This window comes from Salvelinus alpinus, chromosome 1, assembly GCF_045679555.1.
Source record: "Salvelinus alpinus chromosome 1, SLU_Salpinus.1, whole genome shotgun sequence".
Lineage (NCBI taxonomy): Eukaryota > Metazoa > Chordata > Actinopteri > Salmoniformes > Salmonidae > Salvelinus > Salvelinus alpinus.
Window position 1 is genome coordinate 2,565,125 of NC_092086.1, and position 11,629 is coordinate 2,576,753.

Genomic DNA, 11,629 nt, shown 5'->3' on the forward strand with positions numbered 1-11,629 from the left:
AGACAGCGGTCTGGACCACCAGACCACCCCAGTGTTATAATGCTGTTGTAGAGACAGCAGTCTGGACCACCAGACCACCCCAGTGTTATAATGCTGTTGTAGAGACAGCAGTCTGGACCACCAGACGACCCCAGTGTTATAATGCTGTTGTAGAGACAGCAGTCTGGACCACCAGACCACCCCAGTGTTATAATGCTGTTGTAGAGACAGCAGTCTGGACCACCAGACCACCCCAGTGTTATAATGCTGTTGTAGAGACAGCAGTCTGGACCACCAGACGACCCCAGTGTTATAATGCTGTCGTAGAGACAGCAGTCTGGACCACCAGACGACCCCAGTGTTATAATGCTGTCGTAGAGACAGCAGTCTGGACCACCAGACGACCCCAGTGTTATAATGCTGTCGTAGAGACAGCAGTCTGGACCACCAGACGACCCCAGTGTTATAATGCTGTTGTAGAGACAGCAGTCTGGACCACCAGACGACCCCAGTGTTATAATGCTGTTGTAGAGACAGCAGTCTGGACCACCAGACCACCCCAGTGTTATAATGCTGTTGTAGAGACAGCAGTCTGGACCACCAGACCACCCCAGTGTTATAATGCTGTTGTAGAGACAGCAGTCTGGACCACCAGACGACCCCAGTGTTATAATGCTGTTGTAGAGACAGCAGTCTGGACCACCAGACGACCCCAGTGTTATAATGCTGTTGTAGAGACAGCAGTCTGGACCACCAGACGACCCCAGTGTTATAATGCTGTTGTAGAGACAGCAGTCTGGACCACCAGACGACCCCAGTGTTATAATGATGTTGTAGAGACAGCAGTCTGGACCACCAGACGACCCCAGTGTTATAATGCTGTAGTAGAGACAGCAGTCTGGACCACCAGACGACCCCAGTGTTATAATGCTGTTGTAGAGACAGCAGTCTGGACCACCAGACGACCCCAGTGTTATAATGCTGTTGTAGAGACAGCAGTCTGGACCACCAGACGACCCCAGTGTTATAATGCTGTTGTAGAGACAGCAGTCTGGACCACCAGACGACCCCAGTGTTATAATGCTGTTGTAGAGACAGCAGTCTGGACCACCAGACGACCCCAGTGTTATAATGCTGTAGTAGAGACAGCAGTCTGGACCACCAGACGACCCCAGTGTTATAATGCTGTTGTAGAGACAGCAGTCTGGACCACCAGACGACCCCAGTGTTATAATGCTGTAGTAGAGACAGCAGTCTGGACCACCAGACGACCCCAGTTTTATAATGCTGTTGTAGAGACAGCGGTCTGGACCACCAGACCACCCCAGTGTTATAATGCTGTTGTAGAGACAGCGGTCTGGACCACCAGACGACCCCAGTGTTATAATGCTGTCGTAGAGACAGCAGTCTGGACCACCAGACGCCCCCAGTGTTATAATGCTGTTGTAGAGACAGCAGTCTGGACCACCAGACGACCCCAGTGTTATAATGCTGTTGTAGAGACAGCAGTCTGGACCACCAGACGACCCCAGTGTTATAATGCTGTTGTAGAGACAGCAGTCTGGAATGAGTAATGTACTTTTCTCTTGCTTTCTCTCTCTCTCTCTCTGTGTGTGTAGGATCCTCCATAGTATTTGATATGAGTCTGGTGTATATCGTGGTGGCTCTGGTCGCTGTCATACTAACCAACATCCTGGTGGAGAGAATCAGTCTACACACACGAATCACCGTGGGTGAGTTACCTGTTATTACCACAAAGTAAACCAACCCTCCTCCTCCCCCACCAGGTTACCTGTTATTACCACAAAGTAAACCAACCCTCCTCCACCAGGTTACCTGTTATTACCACAAAGTAAATCAACCCTCCTCCTCCCCCACCAGGTTGCCTGTTATTACCACAAAGTAAACCAACCCTACTCCTCCCCCACCAGGTTACCTGTTATTACCACAAAGTAAACCAACCCTCCTCCTCCACCAGGTTACCTGTTATTACCACAAAGTAAACCACCCTCCTCCTCCACCAGGTTACCTGTTATTACCACAAAGTAAACCAACCCTCCTCCCCCACCAGGTTACCTGTTATTTCCACAAAGTAAACCAACCCTCCTCCTCCCCCACCAGGTTGCCTGTTATTACCACAAAGTAAACCAACCTTCCTCCCCCACCAGGTTACCTGTTATTACCACAAAGTAAACCAACCCTCCTCCTCCCCCACCAGGTTACCTGCTATTACCATAAAGTAAACCAACGCTCCTCCTCCCCCACCAGGTTACCTGTTATTACCACAAAGTAAACTAACCCTCCTCCTCCCCACCAGGTGACCTGTTATTACCACAAAGTAAACCAACCATCCTCCCCCACTAGGTTACCTGTTATTACCACAAAGTAAACCAACCCTCCTCCCCCACCAGGTTACCTGTTATTACCACAAAGTAAACCAACCCTCCTCCTCCCCCACCATGTTACCTGTTATTACCACAAAGTAAACCAACCCTCCTCCTCCCCCACCAGGTGACCTCTTATTACCACAAAGTAAACCAACCCTCCTCTCCCACCAGGTTACCTGTTATTACCACAATGTAAACCAACCCTCCTCCTCCCCCACCAGGTTACCTGTTGTTACCACAAAGTAAACCAACCCTCCTCCTCTCCCACCAGGTTACCTGTTATTACCACAAAGTAAACCAACCCTCCTCCTCCCCCACCAGGTTACCTGTTATTACCACAAAGTAAACCAACCCTCCTCCTCTCCCACCAGGTTACCTGTTATTACCACAAAGTAAACCAACCCTCCTCCTCCCCCACCAGGTTACCTGTTATTACCACAAAGTAAACCAACCCTCCTCTCCCACCAGGTCAGCTGTTATTACCACAAAGTAAACCAACCCTCCTCTCCCCCACCAGGTTACCTGTTATTACCACAAAGTAAACCAACCCTCCTCCTCCCCCACCAGGTTACCTGTTATAACCACAAAGTAAACTAACCCTCCTCTCCCCCACCAGGTTACCTGTTATTACCACAAAGTAAACCAACCCTCCTCCTCCCCCACCAGGTTACCTGTTATAACCACAAAGTAAACTAACCCTCCTCTCCCCCACCAGGTTACCTGTTATTACCACAAAGTAAACCAACCCTCCTCCTCCCCCACCAGGTTACCTGTTATTACCACAAAGTAAACCAACCCTCCTCTCCCTCCAGGTTACCTTTTATTACCACAAAGTAAACCAACCCTCCTCCTCCCCCACCAGGTTACCTGTTATTACCACAAAGTAAACCAACCCTTCTCTCCCACCAGGTTACCTGTTTGCTCTGGGTCCGCTGGTGTTCGTCAGCGTGTTTGATGTGTGGTTGGAATCCTTCACCACCAGACAGGCTTACATCGTCAACCTCTTCTCTGTTGGGGTGGTCGCCTTCGGATGTACAGGTACCACCCAAACACCCTTCCCTTCCCCCGTCCGTTGCCTTCCCCTCTCTGGAAATATTTTAATTGACGATGTACTTTGTGATATGATAATAAGGTAGTCAGTGCTAGTGACTACCGATTTATTTAACCTCAGTTTAGTCAACTGAACGATACTCTCTGTCTCTGTCTTAAGTCGTTTTCACACTGCACCTTAGCTAAGGAGGCTCTTATAGCCCTGGGAGAAGGAGGCTCTTATAGCCCTGGGAGAAGGAGGCTCTTATAGCCCTGGGAGAAGGAGGCTCTTATAGCCCTGGGAGAAGGAGGCTCTTATAGCCCTGGGAGAAGGAGGCTCTTATAGCCCTGGGAGAAGGAGGCTCTTATAGCCCTGGGAGAAGGAGGCTCTTATAGCCCTGGGAGAAGGAGGCTCTTATAGCCCTGGGAGAAGGAGGCTCTTATAGCCCTGGGAGAAGGAGGCTCTTATAGCCCTGGGCGAAGGAGGCTCTGAGCCCTGGGAGAAGGAGGCTCTTATAGCCCTGGGAGAAGGAGGCTCTTATAGCCCTGGGAGAAGGAGGCTCTTATAGCCCTGGGAGAAGGAGGCTCTTATAGCCCTGGGAGAAGGAGGCTCTGAGCCCTGGGAGAAGGAGGCTCTTATAGCCCTGGGAGAAGGAGGCTCTTATAGCCCTGGGAGAAGGAGGCTCTTATAGCCCTGGGAGAAGGAGGCTCTGAGCCCTGGGAGAAGGAGGCTCTTATAGCCCTGGGAGAAGGAGGCTCTTATAGCCCTGGGAGAAGGAGGCTCTTATAGCCCTGGGAGAAGGAGGCTCTTAGCCCTGGGAGAAGGAGGCTCTGAGCCCTGGGAGAAGGAGGCTCTGAGCCCTGGGAGAAGGAGGCTCTTATAGCCCTGGGAGAAGGAGGCTCTTATAGCCCTGGGAGAAGGAGGCTCTTATAGCCCTGGGAGAAGGAGGCTCTTATAGCCCTGGGAGAAGGAGGCTCTTATAGCCCTGGGAGAAGGAGGCTCTTATAGCCCTGGGAGAAGGAGGCTCTGAGCCCTGGGAGAAGGAGGCTCTTATAGCCCTGGGAGAAGGAGGCTCTTATAGCCCTGGGAGAAGGAGGCTCTTAGCCCTGGGAGAAGGAGGCTCTTATAGCCCTGGGAGAAGGAGGCTCTTATAGCCCTGGGAGAAGGAGGCTCTTATAGCCCTGGGAGAAGGAGGCTCTTAGCCCTGGGAGAAGGAGGCTCTTATAGCCCTGGGAGAAGGAGGCTCTTATAGCCCTGGGAGAAGGAGGCTCTTATAGCCCTGGGAGAAGGAGGCTCTTAGCCCTGGGAGAAGGAGGCTCTTAGCCCTGGGAGAAGGAGGCTCTGAGCCCTGGGAGAAGGAGGCTCTTAGCCCTGGGAGAAGGAGGCTCTTAGCCCTGGGAGAAGGAGGCTCTTAGCCCTGGGCAAAGGAGGCTCTGAGCCCTGGGCGAAGGAGGCTCTTATAGCCCTGGGAGAAGGAGGCTCTTATAGCCCTGGGCGAAGGAGGCTCTTAGCCCTGGGAGAAGGAGGCTCTTATAGCCCTGGGAGAAGGAGGCTCTTATAGCCCTGGGAGAAGGAGGCTCTGAGCCCTGGGATAAGGAGGCTCTTAGCCATGGGAGAAGGAGACTATTATAGCCCTGGGAAAAGGAGACTCTTATAGCCCTGGGCGAAGGAGGCTCTTATAGCCCTGGGAGAAGGAGACTATTATAGCCCTGGGAAAAGGAGGCTCTTATAGCCCTGGGAGAAGGAGACTCTTATAGCCCTGGGAAAAGGAGGCTCTTAGTCATGGGAGAAGGAGGCTCTTAGCCCTGGGAGAAGGAGGATCTTAGCCCTGGGAGAAGGAGGCTCTTATAGTCCTGGGAGAAGGAGGCTCTGAGCCCTGGGATAAGGAGGCTCTTATAGCCCTGGGAGAAGGAGGCTCTTATAGCCCTGGGAGAAGGAGGCTCTTAGCCCTGGGCAAAGGAGGCTCTGAGCCCTGGGCGAAGGAGGCTCTTATAGCCCTGGGAGAAGGAGGCTCTTATAGCCCTGGGCGAAGGAGGCTCTTAGCCCTGGGAGAAGGAGGCTCTTATAGCCCTGGGAGAAGGAGGCTCTTATAGCCCTGGGAGAAGGAGGCTCTGAGCCCTGGGATAAGGAGGCTCTTAGCCATGGGAGAAGGAGACTATTATAGCCCTGGGAAAAGGAGACTCTTATAGCCCTGGGCGAAGGAGGCTCTTATAGCCCTGGGAGAAGGAGACTATTATAGCCCTGGGAAAAGGAGGCTCTTATAGCCCTGGGAGAAGGAGACTATTATAGCCCTGGGAAAAGGAGGCTCTTAGTCATGGGAGAAGGAGGCTCTTAGCCCTGGGAGAAGGAGGATCTTAGCCCTGGGAGAAGGAGGCTCTTATAGTCCTGGGAGAAGGAGGCTCTTATAGCCCTGGGAGAAGGAGGCTCTTATAGCCCTGGGAGAAGGAGGCTCTGAGCCCTGGGATAAGGAGGCTCTTAGCCATGGGAGAAGGAGACTATTATAGCCCTGGGAAAAGGAGACTCTTATAGCCCTGGGCGAAGGAGGCTCTTATAGCCCTGGGAGAAGGAGACTATTATAGCCCTGGGAAAAGGAGGCTCTTATAGCCCTGGGAGAAGGAGACTCTTATAGCCCTGGGAAAAGGAGGCTCTTAGTCATGGGAGAAGGAGGCTCTTAGCCCTGGGAGAAGGAGGATCTTAGCCCTGGGAGAAGGAGGCTCTTATAGTCCTGGGAGAAGGAGGCTCTGAGCCCTGGGATAAGGAGGCTCTTATAGCCCTGGGAGAAGGAGGCTCTTATAGCCCTGGGTGAAGGAGGCTCTTATAGCCCTGGGCGAAGGAGGCTCTTATAGCCCTGGGCGAAGGAGGCTCTTATAGCCCTGGGCTAGTTGGCCCTGCTCCAGAGCAGGGTTAGCACCGACTTTGAGGGGGGGAATCGCATATAATTTTCACTGTGCAATCACAAAAGCTGCATTTTCACTTAATTTGCATATGCCTGTGCTGCGTTCTGCACGCTATTTTAATAAGGACAATTTATACTATTTCATCCTTCCGAAAAACCTTCCGGAAAAAAAAGAAACGAAATCAGTGCCAAAAACTTTGGCTGCCACGGCTAACAAAAACGGTTGCTATGGCTAACAAAAACGGTTGCCATGCAAGCTCGCTAACGTCTTCTCGCTCAGCTAACCAACTGAAGCCACAAACTCTCACAGCTGAAAAGGGCAACAAACGTTTCACATCTTAATCTGTTTTCATAGCTTCTCTATTGACGTCTCATTTCAATCCATTATAATAATAATTCGTCCATGATTTTGCCTCTGGGTCAGAAAGGTTTACGTCTCGTCGGTGCACAGAATTCTCTGTAGGGGGGGGGGGGGGGGATGGCATTTTCAAAGGTGATAAACATTGTTTTCTGCGGTCTGACAAGGCAGACAGCAAGGTTTATACAAACCATCACTGTTGGAAATCAAATGCTTGGCTAGAAGCAAGAGCAGATAATGCGTTTTAAAAAAAAGCCTTATTGCTTATATCATTGGTCCCTTGGCAGAGATAGAATGTTGGTCGAATGTGTGTTTGTCCGCCCAGGGCTTTAGAATACCGGTGTGAATCCTTATCCCAGGGCTTTAGAATACCGGTGTGAATCCTTATCCCAGGGCTTTAGAATACCGGTGTGAATCCTTATCCCAGGGCTTTAGAATACCGGTGTGAATCCTTAGTCCAGGGCTTTAGAATACCGGTGTGAATCCTTATCCCAGGGCTTTAGAATACCAGTGTGAATCCTTAGCCCAGGGCTTTAGAATACCAGTGTGAATCCTCAGCCCCAGGGCTTTAGAATACCGGTGTGAATCCTTATCCCAGGGCTTTAGAATACCAGTGTGAATCCTTATCCCAGGGCTTTAGAATACCAGTGTGAATCCTTAGCCCCAGGGCTTTAGAATACCAGTGTGAATCCTTAGTCCAGGGCTTGTAATACCAGTGTGAATCCTTAGTCCAGGGCTTGTATTACCAGTGTGAATCCTTATCCCAGGGCTTTAGAATACCAGTGTGAATCCTTAGTCCAGGGCTTTAGAATACCAGTGTGAATCCTTAGCCCCAGGGCTTTAGAATACCGGTGTGAATCCTTATCCCAGGGCTTTAGAATACCAGTGTGAATCCTTAGCCCCAGGGCTTTAGAATACCGGTGTGAATCCTTATCCCAGGGCTTTTAGAATACCAGTGTGAATCCTTAGTCCAGGGCTTGTAATACCAGTGTGAATCCTTAGTCCAGGGCTTGTATTACCAGTGTGAATCCTTATCCCAGGGCTTTAGAATACCAGTGTGAATCCTTAGTCCAGGGCTTTAGAATACCAGTATGAATCCTTAGCCCCAGGGCTTTAGAATACCGGTGTGAATCCTTATCCCAGGGCTTTAGAGTACCAGTATGAATCCTTAGCCCAGGGCTTTAGAATACCAGTGTGAATCCTTATCCCAGGGCTTTAGAATACCAGTATGAATCCTTAGCCCCAGGGCTTTAGAATACCGGTGTGAATCCTTATCCCAGGGCTTTAGAGTACCAGTATGAATCCTTAGCCCAGGGCTTTAGAATACCAGTGTGAATCCTTAGCCCAGGGCTTTAGAATACCAGTGTGAATCCTTAGCCCCAGGGCTTTAGAATACCGGTGTGAATCCTTATCCCAGGGCTTTAGAATACCAGTGTGAATCCTTAGCCCCAGGGCTTTAGAATACCAGTGTGAATCCTTAGCCCCAGGGCTTTAGAATACCAGTGTGAATCCTTAGTCCAGGGCTTGTAATACCAGTGTGAATCCTTAGTCCAGGGCTTGTATTACCAGTGTGAATCCTTATCCCAGGGCTTTAGAATACCAGTGTGAATCCTTAGCCCAGGGCTTTAGAATACCAGTGTGAATCCTTAGCCCCAGGGCTTTAGAATACCGGTGTGAATCCTTATCCCAGGGCTTTAGAATACCAGTGTGAATCCTTAGCCCCAGGGCTTTAGAATACCGGTGTGAATCCTTAGCCCAGGGCTAAAGTTTATCCCAGGGCTACGAACAATGCAGTGTGAAAAGGCCTTTTGTGTTTGCGTTTGTCCTCCCTCAGTGCAGCAGTCCAGTTTCTATGGTTACATGGGGATGCTGCCCAAGAGATACACACAGGGGGTGATGACTGGAGAAAGTAAGAGCTGTCATCTTCATTATATTACTGTATATTCTATACATCTTCATTATATTACTGTATATTCTAGACATCTTCGTTATATTACTGTATATTCTAGACATCTTCATTGTATTACTGTATATTCTATACATCTTCATTATATTACTGTATATTCTATGCACCTTCATTATATTACTGTATATTCTATACATCTTCATTATATTACTGTATATTCTATACATCTTCATTATATTACTGTATATTCTATACATCTTCATTATATTACTGTATATTCTATACATCTTCATTATATTACTGTATATTCTATACATCTTCATTATACAGTAATCCCTCGTTTATCGCGGGGGTTACGTTCCGAAAATGACCCGCGATAAGTGAAATCCGCGAAATAGAAAACTTTTTTTTTTTTTACAATTAGCAACTATTACATGTATACAAATACAGTGACTCACGTGTAGGCCGTTTCACTGCTCTTCAGACTGGGCCGCTGCATCCTGACTGCGCTCTGCAGTGTTCTCTTCTTCTGAAGCCCGCGGTGCAGGTGTGTTTGTTCGGGAGAAGAACATAGTGATAGGCAGCTGTTGTCGCTCTTTTTTCTTCTTTGCAAAAAGATCCTTGTACACCGACATGCCACCATCGATTACGTTGGAGAACTGTAATGAACGGCTCATCAAAGGGTCCCATTCCTCAGCTACTCGCTTAAGTTCAGTGGCCATTCGCACCATGGTTGCTAAGCGACCAAGCGTTAGTCCTTCCTTCCTTCCTGGCCAACTTAATGTAAATTTGCCAAGCTGTTTTATGTACGTACACATAACTGCACGAGACGACAAAATGATAGCACAATTCGTAGCATGTTTTGATACAAGAAGCGGGAGTGAGTTTTTAGCGAATCAGAATGCAGAGCACAATGCACAAAAAAAAAAAAAAAAATGCATTATGAAAATCCGCGAAATAGCGAATCCGCGATAAGTGAACCGCGAAGTGGCGAGGGATCACTGTATTACTGTATATTCTATACATCTTCATTATATTACTGTATATTCTATGCATCTTCATTATATTACTGTATATTCTATACATCTTCATTATATTACTGTATATTCTATACATCTTCATTATATTACTGTATATTCTATACATCTTCATTATATTACTGTATATTCTATACATCTTTATTATATTACTGTATATTCTATACATCTTCATTATATTACTGTATATTCTATACATCTTCATTATATTACTGTATATTCTATACATCTTCATTATATTACTGTATATTCTATACATCTTCATTATATTACTGTATATTCTATACATCTTCATTATATTACTGTATATTCTATACATCTTCATTATATTACTGTATATTCTATACATCTTCATTATATTACATACATCTTCGTTATATTACTGTATATTCTATACATCTTCATTATATTACTGTATATTCTATGCATCTTCATTATATTACTGTATATTCTATACATCTTCATTATATTACTGTATATTCTATGCATCTTCATTATATTACTGTATATTCTATACATCTTCGTTATATTACTGTATATTCTATACATCTTCATTATATTACTGTATATTCTATACATCTTCATTATATTACTGTATATTCTATGCATCTTCATTATATTACTGTATATTCTATACATCTTCATTATATTACTGTATATTCTATACACCTTCATTATATTACTGTATATTCTATGCATCTTCATTATATTACTGTATATTCTATGCATCTTCATTATATTACTGTATATTCTATACATCTTCATTATATTACTGTATATTCTATACATCTTCATTATATTACTGTATATTCTATACATCTTCATTATATTACTGTATATTCTATACATCTTCGTTATATTACTGTATATTCTATACATCTTCATTATATTACTGTATATTCTATACATCTTCATTATATTACATACATCTTCGTTATATTACTGTATATTCTATACATCTTCATTATATTACTCTATATTCTATGCATCTTCATTATATTACTGTATATTTTATACATATTCATTATATTACATACATCTTCGTTATATTACTGTATATTCTATACATCTTCATTATATTACAAACATCTTCGTTATATTACTGTATATTCTATACATCTTCATTATATTACTCTATATTCTATACATCTTCATTATATTACTCTATATTCTATACATCTTCATTATATTACTGTATATTCTGTACATCTTCATTATATTACTGTATATTCCATACATCTTCATTATATTACATACATCTTCGTTATATTACTGTATATTCTATACATCTTCATTATATTACTGTATATTCTATACATCTTCATTATATTACATACATCTTCGTTATATTACTGTATATTCTATACGTCTTCGTTATATTACTGTATATTCTATACATCTTCATTATATTACTCTATATTCTATACATCTTCATTATATTACTGTATATTCTATGCATCTTCATTATATTACTGTATATTCTATACATCTTCATTATATTACTCTATATTCTATACATCTTCATTATATTATTGTATATTCTGTACATCTTCATTATATTACTGTATATTCCATACATCTTCATTATATTACATACATCTTCGTTATATTACTGTATATTCTATACATCTTCATTATATTACTGTATATTCTATACATCTTCATTATATTACATACATCTTCGTTATATTACTGTATATTCTATACGTCTTCGTTATATTACTGTATATTCTATACATCTTCATTATATTACTGTATATTCTATACATCTTCGTTATATTACTGTATATTCTATACATCTTCATTATATTACTGTATATTCTATACATCTTCATTATATTACATACATCTTCGTTATATTACTGTATATTCTATACATCTTCATTATATTACTCTATATTCTATGCATCTTCATTATATTACTGTATATTTTATACATATTCATTATATTACATACATCTTCGTTATATTACTCTATATTCTATACATCTTCATTATATTACAAACATCTTCGTTATATTACTGTATATTCTATA

General features: G+C 44.4%; 1 protein-coding gene across 3 annotated transcripts in view; it reads left to right on the forward strand.

Annotated features, from left to right (window-relative positions):
• The window catches only part of slc29a4a (solute carrier family 29 member 4a), a 48,314-nt gene that overhangs the window by 22,930 nt on the left and 13,755 nt on the right, over positions 1 to 11,629 (forward strand). For all 3 annotated transcript variants that reach the window (XM_071390870.1, XM_071390862.1, XM_071390878.1), the window contains 3 exons: positions 1,599 to 1,712; positions 3,276 to 3,404; positions 8,485 to 8,559. In XM_071390870.1, the coding sequence (XP_071246971.1) occupies positions 1,599 to 1,712; positions 3,276 to 3,404; positions 8,485 to 8,559 (318 nt within the window). The remainder of the gene's footprint in view (positions 1 to 1,598; positions 1,713 to 3,275; positions 3,405 to 8,484; positions 8,560 to 11,629) is intronic.